Source organism: Macaca mulatta, chromosome 16 (genome assembly GCF_049350105.2).
Source record: "Macaca mulatta isolate MMU2019108-1 chromosome 16, T2T-MMU8v2.0, whole genome shotgun sequence".
Lineage (NCBI taxonomy): Eukaryota > Metazoa > Chordata > Mammalia > Primates > Cercopithecidae > Macaca > Macaca mulatta.
In genome coordinates this window covers 87,752,616-87,765,510 of record NC_133421.1, presented here as the reverse complement: position 1 = coordinate 87,765,510, position 12,895 = coordinate 87,752,616, and the positions used below count along the sequence as shown (strand labels likewise).

The window sequence follows — 12,895 nt, the reverse complement described above, 5'->3', positions numbered from 1 at the left end:
TGCTATTTTACTTAAAAAGGAACCAGTGAATCAACCATCTCTTTTCTCCCACCTCTAATAGCCTCCTTGAGCTTCTTGGGATAGGCTGCAGCCTCACGGCCATGCTGTGGCCTGGTACATCTTCTGCCACAGAAGAGGAGCAGGGAGTGTGCCCAGCCAGCCCAGCCCACTGAAGTTTCAGGCTGCAGCTGCTGACATTCCATGTTTGGCTACCATTACGAGACATACTGCTATTCTTTTTTCCTTTTTTCCATACTTTTGCTGCTCTCTTGTTCCTTACTTCTTGGTTCTTCCACCTCATCAAATGGTCTGGCTCTCCAAAAATTAATTTTACTGAAAATTCAATGCAGGTTCATGGAAAAAGAAAAAAGTACCTACCACTTATAAGCTCTCTTTTGAAGGGCAGGCTTAGGGATCTCTCTGAAAATTATAAATATAAAACCCCCAAACCGGGGACTGTATTGCATACTGAACTAATTAAAATATGCTTTTAGTTCTACTCTATCAAATCTTTGAACGTCTCCTCTTCCTCCTCATCACCACCACCACCATCACCATTGTAACCACCATCACCAACAACACCGTCATTACCACCACCATCACCATCATCACCACCAGCACCATCACCGTGATCACCATCATCGTTATCTCCACCATCATCACCAACTGCATCATCACTATCACCATCGCCAATAGCACCACCATCATCATCACCACCATCACCCACATATTTTTAATCAGAATACCAGGATTTATTCCAAAAATGAAAATGTAGTCTAAAAAAGTAAACGTCGTTAAAAAAAAAAATCTGTGAAATAACTGACTTTTAAGAGCAGCCATTTTGAAATGAATGAAAACTCTGAAATGAACCAAGATTGAATTCTCTTACAGCTGTTCTAGACTCTCCTGTTCAGCACAGGAGCTTTCCAAGGCTAAAATCCATACACCTGACACACAGAAAGACTGAAAGAGTTTATAAATGAAAGTCCTCATATTCATAAGACATCACATACTTTATACCATTTCAGAGTCTGAAGTATTTCCATACACATCGGCTTAACTGAACCTTACAAACAAAATGTCAGTTTTATAGATGAAGAAACAGGCTCAGAGAGGCCAAGTGGCCAGGGTTTGTAACTAATAAGCAGTAAGGAATAAACTGAAATCTGGGTTTTCAGAATACAGTCTAGTGCTCTTCCCACCACATCATTCTATTATCAAATAATTCTTCCCCTAAAAAAGTCTTAAAAAGAAAAAAGAAATGAAGCTCATGTATAACGTTAAATTCCCTTTTCTTCAGCTGTTAAGTGGTTTACACAGTCTATAAATAGGTGTCTATAAAAATCTAAGCAACATAACTGTCTTAAGTGATTAAATTAAAAAGGATTACATAATAGCATGGTTGAAAGAGAAAAGCTTTCCTTTGTCTTTAAATTCCAAAATGTTTGCATATAAAGATAAATTTTTCCTGGAAAAGTATTTAATGAAGAGCCTCCAAAAGCTATGGTAAGCAAAATTTTAATGAGGTATGAGATTTAATCAGACAGGAAAGTGTGGACAAGATTTACTCAGAGGCGTGCAGAACGCTTAACTGGTGCTAACACTGACAAACAGTAAATGCGTTCATTCTTTATCATCACAGTCCTTTTAGCTGAAATAATACACTATAGTTATAAAAACTAGTTCCCAATGCTTTCAACAGTTGACAATATATGTTCACTAAGGCTTACTGATACCACAAATCCTTCGCTGCTTGGTTTTCAGGGGCAGGATAAATGCTACAACTGCTTTCAGCTTTTGAAAACCAAAGATGCCTCCCCCTCTACTGCATTTACTGGGTGTAAATATCTCAGGGAGAAAGTACTTTGAATTCAAAATTCCATTGCTGGACAGACTCCCAAACATTTCATCTGTCAACTACTATAAATACAAGGAATTATGAAATGCAGAACACAGTACAAGATTTATTGGAAACACAAAAAGTGTCCAAAAGAATAAGTTTGTTGCCTTGTGTTTTTCTTCAAAACGGCAGTAAAATGAGACTCCTTCTTCAAGGTTAAGAATCTATTAAATAAAGAAGGAAACCGGGGGCAAAGGAGGCTTGCTTCCTAATTTGGGAGGGCCTGCCCGTGCCAGCCCGGCAGAGAGAACCCACAGTAGGGAAAGCCACGGGTAAGTCTCTGCTCAGTGCGGCAGATCTTTAGCAAACAGCTCTTTTCCAAGACGCCATTTTATCCAATCTGAATTGCAGCCAAGAGCTTAGGGACGCGGAGCTACCACTCACACGCTGGAATGTTATGTCACAAACGGACTGGCGAGAAGCAGCCACTATGTGTTCCGTGTTTGTTCCGTTTCTTCTGCTCTACGAGGGGCTGACGGGTGAGGAAATACCTGCAGACGGTGCCGCCCAACCCTCCTAGGAGACGCCACCTCGCGTGCACAGCTGCCTCTACTCCTGCATCTAGGCTCGCCTGGCCTCTCGCTACAACATGTCGGCTGGGTACAGCGAGAGCTGCCTCCTGTAGAGCTGCCAGGGAGCTGCCAGGAAGCTCCCGGGGCCAGCCTGTGTCCGGGCCACCCGCGGGCGCCCGCGGCCGCAAGCCGGGCAGGGCTGGGCAATGCCCTTTCTACTCCAGGAGGCACCCGAATCATCCCCTTCAACTAGGGGTGGAGGCATGGACGGATGGGATTTTACAGCTTTGATTATCTAATTGCAGCTGACACTAAACCGATCTTCCTTCCTCTTTAAATTCTTTCAATTGTCACAAACATTTTCACTTCAGGACCCAGTTACAATTAGCATCACAGCCACTTTTCTTCTGTGTTTTTGAAAGTCAGCCAAAAGAATAACGGCATTTTGCCTATTGGCTGCAGGCGAATAAACTGCGGCTCTCTCATCCTGCCTTTGTTTTCCGCTCCTTCTTTCTCTCTTTTTCTAAACAACTCCTAAACATTTGGCATGCCAACACTAGCTGTAATATTCTAAATGAGCCCCATATGTAAATTGGCAAGTGTCCAGCTTCTTAATTACTTTCCTGCCTCTATCTAAAAAAGATCTAAGTAGCAAACACTGCCATATATTAATCAAAGCCTCTGTTTATAAATGTACAAAGCAGCCACCAAAACAGTACATTGTTCCGCCTTTGGCACAAGAAGTTATTATTATTATTTTTTTGACGATAAAAGCTCTCAAGTGTTTCAAGCTGGAGTTACCCTGCAAACTTGCAGAAACATAATCTGCACTGAACATGACATGATCAGGTGGCATTCTTTGGAATCTCTGGAAATCACTGTACTTACTAATACTCATCTTCCCAGTTAAGATCTGTTGCCATTTGGCTAAATGAACTCCCATCCAAATCAATATGTGAATTTACAAATCTACTTTTCCCTGTATTATTTTATGAGAAGGCCAATGTTTCATTTGCTGGTAATAGTCTTTATCTAAAGAGAACCTGGAATCAGGGCTGGGAGGCACCCTGGCCTGTCTGCCTCACAGAAGCCCTTCGACCATTGGCAATAACTGACCGTCTCTCTCCGGCTACTGCCAGTGAAGGGGGAAGGAATAAAAGTTCTTCCAGAAACTTGAAAACCCTGCCCACCACCCTATATTTCCGCCACTCTCGTTCCACCTCTGTCCTCTGGGGCTGCCCAGGGTCAGCGGGGCTCTCAGGCCAGCCCTTTGACAGCTGAAATGCCCACAGGCTCTCCTCCTCTCGGGCTTGTTGTAGGCTCCCCTCTGTTGTTCTCCCAGTCCTTAGAGGGCATTTCTAGGCCTTTATTGCCCTGTCTGCTCTGGATGCCCTTGTGTGCAAGCCTGTGTTTCCCATGAGGGATGGCTGCCACAGGATGCTGCCTGAGAACAGTCACAGCATTAACCACTGGCAGGAGGCTCAGCTGGATGCCAGAAAGCTATGTTTAGAATTGTTAGCCCATTACAAAATTGGTTTCACTTGACTGAATTTCACTTCAACATCAGCATTATCAAATATTAAAAGCATCTAGGACTTATTTTTGCATGCAAGTATTAGAAGTCTTGGTTACCTTCTAAAATGGGATATTTGTGACATCAATAATGCTACAAAACCAATGACGCTTCTGGCCAACGCCCAGGCCAAAGTGGGTGACAGCAAGAAGTTGACACCAAGAACAGAAGGGATGGCTGACCTGGTAAGAGGTAGGGAGTTGGGGGGCAAGATCTGAAATTGTTGTTCTGTGGGGACCTGCAGCCTAGCAAAAGTTCACCTGGTTCTCAAACATGGGCTGCTCTTTATTGTCACAGGATACAGTGAGATTCCTGGTCACTGGAAGACTAATGCTATCTACACCTGTTGCCTGTTCTGTAAAAAATACAGTCAACTCTGTTTTTGTCCCTACTGCGTCTTGACACGTTCCAACTTGCCTGTCATTAATTCATGCCCCTGGGCAGAGAACAACCACAGAGCATTCAGTCGTCAGTAAAGAGCTGTGCTATAGGCGTCTGCAGGATGTATTCCTGTATCTGAGCAGCTAGGTCATATTACCCAACATTTTGATAAATCCTGCCAAATGCCTACTTACATTCCGACCAACAGCACACCAGTGTCGCCTTTTCCCACACTCTTGCTGATCGTCTGCGGTGGTTACAGGGTCTTGAGAAGATTAAGTGAGTTAATATTTGTAAAGCAATTGGACCTTGCAAATGGTAAGCACTCAATCCATAGTACTGTGTTATTGCAATAGAGGGATATTAACAAGATTTAAAGTTTTGACAATTTGGTAAGTGAAAGTGGTCTATCAATGCTGTTTCTATTTATCTTTTCCCTGATGACAAGGAAATACTTTTTTTATTTTTATTTTTTTGAGACAGAGTCTCGCTCTGTCGCCCAGGCTGGAGTGCAGTAGTGCGATCTCGGCTTGCTGCAAGCTCTGCCTCCCAGGTTCACACCATTCTCCTGCCTCAGACTCCCAAGTATCTGGGACTACAGGCGCCCACCACCACGTCCGGCTAATTTTTTGTATTTTTATTAGAGACGGGGTTTCACCGTGTTAGCCAGGATGGTCTCAATCTCCTGACCTCGTGATCGACCCACCTCAACCTCCTAAAGTGCTGGGATTACAAGGCGTGAGCCACTGCGCCCAGCCACAAGGGAATACTTTCAACATACTTAGGACCCATTTGTGGTAGTTCTATGATCTGCCTGTTCACATTCTTTGCCCATTCTTGTATTGGACTGTTTTTCTTTTGATTTGTAGGAACGCTTGGTATTTTTGAGATATTTACCTTTTGCTATTTACACTGTAAACATGTTCTCTCAGATTTTATTCATATTTGTGTACAAAAATTTTAAATTTGTATACCCTCAAATCTGTCAGTCTTTCTTTTCATGGCTTATGATTAACATTTTATCCCAATATTTAGAAAATACTCTTAGGTCATCTTTCTGTAGTTCTTATATTTGTCTTGCATATGGCTTTCCAGCACTCAATATTGATCTGAATCACTATTTTCTCAGTGATCTGCAACTCTCCGTGTATACATCTGTTTTTCCCCCTGCTCTCTTTATATCGTAGTTCCTGGATCTGTGTTTACTCCTGCCCTAGACACACACTGTTAAAATTACTCAAGGATCACAGCTCCCAGTGATAGCTCATTATGCTTTTTCAGTTTTTTGGCTCTTCTATTCACGTACATTCGCTCTTCTAAATGAACTTCAGAATTAGTCTATCAAGTTCCAAAAGCAACTTGTTGGAAGAGCTTTAAATCTGAATTTAATTTGGCTCTATTACCAAAAGAAGCTTTTATGCTGGTTTATTACTACTACTTAGTAATACCAACAGCCTACTTTTCGAGCCTTAGATCTTCCCGCTGCCCCCCCGCCACAATGAGCCTGCAGCAGTTACTGAGAGGCTTTACAATTGTGGGTCTGCGCTTTTCGTGCATGCAGGTCACTCCACCTGCAACGCTCTTTCAACTTCTTTGCCCGGCACAGCTAACTTGAAACTCCGCTCGTATCACCTCCATCAGAAAGACTTCCTTGCAGTCCCCTATCCGTAGTTTGGGTTAGTTGTCCTTTCCACGTGGCACTCTATCCTTACCTCTGTTACAACACCTGGAAGTGGCTTACTTATTGGTTATTCCAAAACACTTCACTCATGAATTGTGCATCCCCAGTGCCGGGTATGTGATGTTTGGTAGGCATTCAACAAATATTCTGCTCAATGAACAAAAGATGACACACATGACAAAACCACAGTTCTGAAAGGCTAGCATCTTCCTCCCTTCTCAGAGCTGTGCAAGCCAAGTGTGGCACTGCTACCTGAACATTCTCACATAGGAAGAAAAGGAAAAAGAGTGAAAGAGTGTGAAGCTAGTACACTAGTTTGTCTAAGAAGTGGCACAACATGTGGTTGCAATTTTCTAAAGAAACAAGCTTGCAGATTAATGTAAATCAAAAGGTGAATTATGACAAAGTATTGCAAGAGCCAGATGAATCTACTGATTTACATCCTGTTAGGAAGCATGTGCTATATAAAGAAAAAGAACAACGAAATAAATAACTGTCAGACTAAGTCTCTTTTCTTTTTTTTTTTTATTTTATAGAATCTTGCTCTGTTGCCCAGGCTGGAGTACAGTGGCACGATCTCAGCTCACTGCAACCTCTGCCTCCCAGATTCAAGTGATTCTCTTGCTTCAGCCTCCCGAGTAGCTGGGGTTACAGGCGCCTGCCACCACACCCAGCTAATCCACCCGCCTCGGCCTCTCAAAGTGTGGGGACTACAGGCGTGAGCCACCGCACCTGGCCTATGTAAGTCTCTTTTCTAATTTCACCAGTTGCCTTGTACTGTAATAGTATATAAATTTTATCTATACTTACACAGCTAAAAATGCTACAAATTCCATTTTTAACTCTTTAAAAATGTTCCCATTTCTGCTCCTCTATTGCTTAATTTTATCCATAAATCCTCTCTGTTTATTGCAATGGACACGTAAGTTTTCCATTAGTACAGTACGGGACTATAACATTACTTCCACGGGAAAGCAGCAGGCAACTGGTCAAATACTCAGTTATGGGGAAACGAGGATGCCCACAAATCTTCACTGTGCAACTTTTTAAAGCTATGACAAAGGTGACTTGAACTCCATCGATTCCTTCCACGAATACTTCACCTTCTTTAGTTTTTGCTGAGCACACTAAAACTTGGGGGGAGGACACAAAGAGCTTACATACTAACACACCTGGGAAAAACACAGAAATCCATGTGCTAAGCTGAAAGAACTTTCAGCTTTGCTTTTCATTAGAAATGGTGTGCTGTTAAATTCCTAAGGATTCCTCACCTGCCCCCTGCTTGGTTAATTCAACCTTAGTTCTACTGACCCAGCATTTGTACTTCTGTACTTCTTTTTAATTTAACCTTACAAGTTAGAGCAATGTAATCACGAATAAAACTCTATTTTTTGTTTTAATGTAGAAGTGACTGTAGGAGTCACTTCTGCATTAAAGTGACAGATACAAGTACAACGAAAATCTATGTATTACTTTTAAGAAAATTTTAAGAGCTTTTATTTCAAACTGTATCTAAAAATACTTTCACTGCAACCAGAAATCTGGTTACTCCTCAGGAATACACTAATACAATTTCACCTGGATATGAATTCATTAAACAACTGTAATATGAAAAAGAGAACTCTAGGACAGACACGTGAAATTTCAAAATATACACAAATCACAGAGTGATGAGAAAGCTTTACTGCACTGTTTTCGAATTTAGTCAGTTAAAAAATTTGAGTATTTTTTTGAAACAGGTCTTGCTATGTTGTCCATGCTGGTCTTAAACTCCTGGGCTAAAGTGATCTTTCTCCCTCAGCTTGTCAGGTAACTGGGATTTGTAAACACTCTGCTTCACAATGGTGTTTCAAAGACGGGTACATATTTGTTGTATATTTCAAAGTCTCACATTAACAACTATCACCTGCATCATTACTCAACACTTATTATAAGCAAGGCCTTGTGCTGAATATGAAATAAATACCTCATCTTTAAAATTAGGAATCTCTTCACTTCAAAGATGAGTCGAAAATGCAGGGAGTGAATGTGATTTGGTCAAGGTCGCACAGGAGGTGGTGGGTCTGGAAAGTGAATTGGGCCTGTCTCTTGACCACTTTGCCACACTGCCTCCATGCACGCTGATGCTCACCTACAATCCCTGTGCCAACACCATAACAACATGGGATAGTGTTTCAGAAAGGCCTTCCACTGACAAAATCAAACGAAGTCATTGGAATAGTGTCCGAGTCAGAAATTTAAGGGCAGGGACCTTAGAGATTAGAGGTCATGAGAGGTTCAAACTTCTCATTTTAGATGAGAAATGGAAGTACTAGTTGGTGGCATAATAAGTTCTAGTTTCCAAGTCCTCACCTATGGTTCAGATATTTTCCCATTCTGCTTAATCATAGAAAGCTCAGAGACATTATTTATTTTTTCCTGTTGCCCAGGCTGGAGACTCGATCTTGGCTCACTGCAACCCCCAACTCCCAGGCTCAAGCGACTGTCCCACCTCAGCTTCTTGAGTAGCTGGGACCACAGGCACGTGTCACCACGTCTGGCTAATTGGGTTTTGCTATGTTACCCAGGCTGGCCTCGAACTCCTGAGCTCTAGCAATTCACCCGCCCAGGACTTCAAAGTGCTGGCAATACAGGTGTCAGCCACCGCGCCCGACCTCAAACATTGTCTTCATAGGATATTTCCAACTTAGTTGAAAGGCAAGACTTTTATGACCTAATCAGCAAAAAATATAGGATATATAGTATACAGTAAGTGTAAAGGTGTGTGTTACAAACTAGGCATATTACATCTGTAAGAATAGAATGGAGACAGAGCTGCTTGGGGAAGCCTCAGGGGTGCGGGGTGACAATGAACTGGAAGGAAAGCAGGGGTGGGAGGGGCAATTAAGCATGTGTGCATAGGGGGAGGGGACTTGACAGCGATCATGGCACACTTGTGAGACAGTAAGAAAGCAATCCCAATCATAATAGAAAGTAGGCCATGGAGACCAGGCACGGTGGCTCATGCCTGGAATCCCAGCACTTTTGGAGGCTGAGGCAGGTGGATCACCTGGGGTAGGAGTTTGAGACTATCCTGACCAACATGGTGAAACCTCTTCTCTACTAAAAACACAAAATTAGTCATGCATGGTGGCAGTCGCCTGTAATCCCAGCTACTCAGGAGGCTGAGCCAGGCAGGAGAATCACTTGAACCCGGGAGGCAGAGGTTGCGGTGAGCCAAGACTGTGCCATTGCATTTCAGCCTGGGCAACAAGAGAGAAAGTCAGTCTCAAAAAAGAAAAAGGAAAAAAAGAGGAAGTAGGCCATAGAAAGTAGAAGGGAAAAATGATGGGGAGACTCAGCTATGAAGGGCCTTCACAGCCAGACAGAAAAATGGAGAGTACATTAGTAACTAGGTGACCAGGGCAGATTTGTGAGGGGGCCCCTCATCAATGAAGGTGATGAGTTAGAAAGATGCATCTGGCTCTGATACCAGAGACTGTTAAGGAAGAGATGAAATTGGTATAAAATGAAGATTTTTGTTTGGGAGTCGAGAATGAATTTCTTATTTTGTGCTCACTACAAAGATTGATCAATTTTTTTTTTTTTTTTTTTTTTTTTGAGACGGAGTCTGGCTCTGTCACCCAGGCTGGAGTGCAGTGGCGCGATCTCGGCTCACTGCAAGCTCCGCCTCCCGGGTTTACGCCATTCTCCTGCCTCAGCCTCCCGAGTAGCTGGGACTACAGGCGCCCGCCACCTCGCCCGGCTAGTTTTTTGTATTTTTTAGTAGAGACGGGGTTTCACTGTGTTAGCCAGGATGGTCTCGATCTCCTGACCTCGTGATCCGCCCGTCTCGGCCTCCCAAAGTGCTGGGATTACAGGCTTGAGCCACCGCGCCCGGCCAGACTGATCAATTTTTTGAGACGTTTTTAATCCATAAAATGATTTATGTTCTTCTATATATTGTATATAAATATGCATATATAGTATATATAGTATATAAAAATATATATTTTATACTATATATAAATATACATATATAGTATAGATAGATATATAGTATGTAAAAATATATATATATACACACACACACACACACCTTTTTTTGAAATGGAGTTTTGCTCTTGTCGCCCAGGCTGGAGTGCAATGGCGCGATTTCTGCTCGCCGCAACCTCCACCTCCCAGGTTCAAGCAATTCTCCTGCCTCAGCCTCCCGAGCAGGTGGGATTACAGGCATGCACCAACACGCCCAGCTAATTTGGTATTTTTAGTACAGACTGGGTTTCTCCATGTTGGTCAGGCTGGTCACAAACTCTCGACCTCAGGTGATCCACCCACCTTGGCTTCCCAAAGTGCTGGGATTACAGGCATGAGCCACCGTGCCCAGCCTACAATATATATTTTAGAAGGATTATGAACTAGGAATATTTTCTTGGATAATGTTATCATATTTACAGAGACAAATATTTAATGAAAGAATATTATCATAGCAAGGTTTTATTGACTTAATTGCTTATTTTCTACTTACCTAAGAAGATACCAGTAACATTCTGCACCAGCAGCATTTGATGAGAACACTGATGCAATACTGTCAACCAATCACATCACAACCAGATACAACCAGAACAGGCAGGGCTGTTACATTTCTTATTCAGTTTTTCAAAATAAGCCCCTTAAATTAACACACCAAGCTATTTAGGTCTAACTATAGAATCCTTTTCTCTGTTAAGATTTTCCCAAGGACCATATTGGGAAAGTAGCACGTTTGATTGTAAACGGTTGGCAACTAAATAGATGAGACTATACTCTTGGTCAGTGAATATATTTTATCTTTTCTGCCTTGCTTTTTGGTGACAATCATTGACCTATATCCCCTCTACAAAGTGGTTAGCAGATGAAAGTCAAGGCTATTTGAAGAGACTTGGTAAAGTTGTCTAAAAATATTAGTTCTGACTATACTCCAAAGTCATAGTTCTGAAAAACATTGCTATAAATACTTTTAGGTCATGCTAGAATCAGTCCCCATATTAAAAAGCAACACATGAAAGAAAACAAGAATATGACTTGTGACATGTTTCTTTTAAATTCCAATCTAAGAAGCCTCCTTGCATATCTAATTACAGACCTTAATTTCACAACCATGAGCAGGTAAGTTTCCATTCTAGAAACAGCACCAATTATTAGTTGTTACTTGAAACCGAAAAATTGAAGAATCTAACAGAGAACATGGCAGTTGACCACAAATACTTCGTTCTCTTCCAAAAATTCCTTAAAACTACAGTACATGAATTTTTCAAAAGTACAAATCCATCAAGTCAAGGAGATTGGAAAAGAAGCTGACATGAAATGAGAGACATCTACATTTTGGCAGCTGGAAAGCAAATAAACAAGTGGTGATTTTTCTTAGAAGCCAAAACAAAGCTAACAACTAGTTACAGGCAAGGAAGCAACAAGAAGTGGGGCTTAGGATGAGGAGACATCAGACAGGCTTGGCTCAATGTGTGTGACTAAGTTACAGTTAGAAACACTTAGTGGAAGGATCAGTCCCTGCAAAAAATGCTTGTGTGCACTCATAAGACAGACTAGGAAATTGAGAGAAAAGGGTTTTACTGAAAAGTTTTCACTGCTGGGTTCTAAAGTATCTGCCTTGATGGGTTCGTATGAACTAATGTACAGACCTTTAGTTTCTGATGAAAAATAAGCTCAGCTGAAGTACCTCATGCCATCTGCAAACTCATGAGCAATAATGTAAATAAACAGAGGGAAAACACAATTAAATTTTAAAACCCACTTGAAATGAAATGAATTTGTCTGTCTCTGTGTATGTAGTGAGTATGGACCAAAATATGTCATTTCTATTGTTCAGCAGCAAAGCTGAAAATAGCAAACAGTTTTCAGATCAAAATGAATGTCTCATCTTATGTGGTTTTTACCTGGTTGGAGCTTACTGGGATGATGCTGTGTTCCGGCTCCAGGTAGGGGAGGTGGGCTTACCCCTGCAGGCCCAGCACCCTGGGTTGGGCTCACACTGGTTAGAGTCCCCGTAGGCAATGGCTGGCCTCTCTTTAATAGCTGCTTCTGTTCTTGCTGGCGGAAGCGTGGAGGCACCTCACGAGGCAGGTAACGGGATGCAGCTGGCTGCTGGCCACCGGCACATGAACGTTTGCCATTGTTGCTGCTGGAGATAGTGCTGGTGGAAGTACTGGTACTGGTACCGGCAGGTTGGGGCTGGCTTGAACAGGTCTTAGTAGGTTCTGGCACTAAAATGAGCAAAAGGCAAAAGAACCCAAAACTTTAGCTAGACCCCCTTAAAACCCAACCCAGACCAAAGAAACCATAACTAAACACTGAGAAAAAATGACAATGCAGTGCTCTGGAAACAGAACTGGACTGAAGTCTAGAGTTCCTAGTTTTGGAAACAGAGCTGGACTGAAGTCTAGAGTTCCTAGTTTTGGAAACAGCTGGACTGAAGTCTAGAGTTCCAAGTTTTGGAAACAGAGCTGGACTGAAGTCTAGAGTTCCTAGTTTTGGGAACAGAGCTGGACTGAAGTCTAGAGTTCCTAGTTTTGGGAACAGAGCTGGACTGAAGTCTAGAGTTCCTAATTTTGGGAACAGAGCTGGACTGAAGTCTAGAGTTCCTAGTTTTGGGAACAGAACTGGACTGAAGTCTAGAGTTCCTAGTTTTGGGAACAGAGCTGGACTGAAGTCTAGAGTTCCTAGTTTTGGAAACAGATCTGGACTGAAGTCTAGAGTTCCAAGTTTTGGAAACAGAGCTGGACTGAAGTCTAGAGTTTCTAGTTTGAGACCTAGTTTTGCTACACACAAACCAATCTTGAGCATTTGAGCCAGCTATTCTTGGGCCTTGGTTT

General features: G+C 42.2%; 1 protein-coding gene and 1 long non-coding RNA gene across 8 annotated transcripts in view; both read right to left on the bottom strand.

The window, feature by feature from the left end:
* Positions 1 to 12,895, bottom strand: part of TNRC6C (trinucleotide repeat containing adaptor 6C) — a 159,981-nt gene that overhangs the window by 70,747 nt on the left and 76,339 nt on the right. For 5 of the 7 annotated variants that reach the window (XM_077969425.1, XM_077969427.1, XM_077969426.1 and 2 more), the window contains 1 exon segment: positions 11,960 to 12,286. In XM_077969425.1, coding sequence (XP_077825551.1) covers positions 11,960 to 12,286 — 327 coding nt within the window. 7 annotated transcript variants of the gene reach the window in all.
* On the bottom strand, positions 6,558 to 9,749 carry LOC144336001 (uncharacterized). Its single transcript, XR_013407390.1, has 2 exons — positions 9,607 to 9,749; positions 6,558 to 8,499 (listed from the first exon to the last, which is right to left on the bottom strand). It is a non-coding gene; the product is annotated as an uncharacterized LOC144336001 (long non-coding RNA).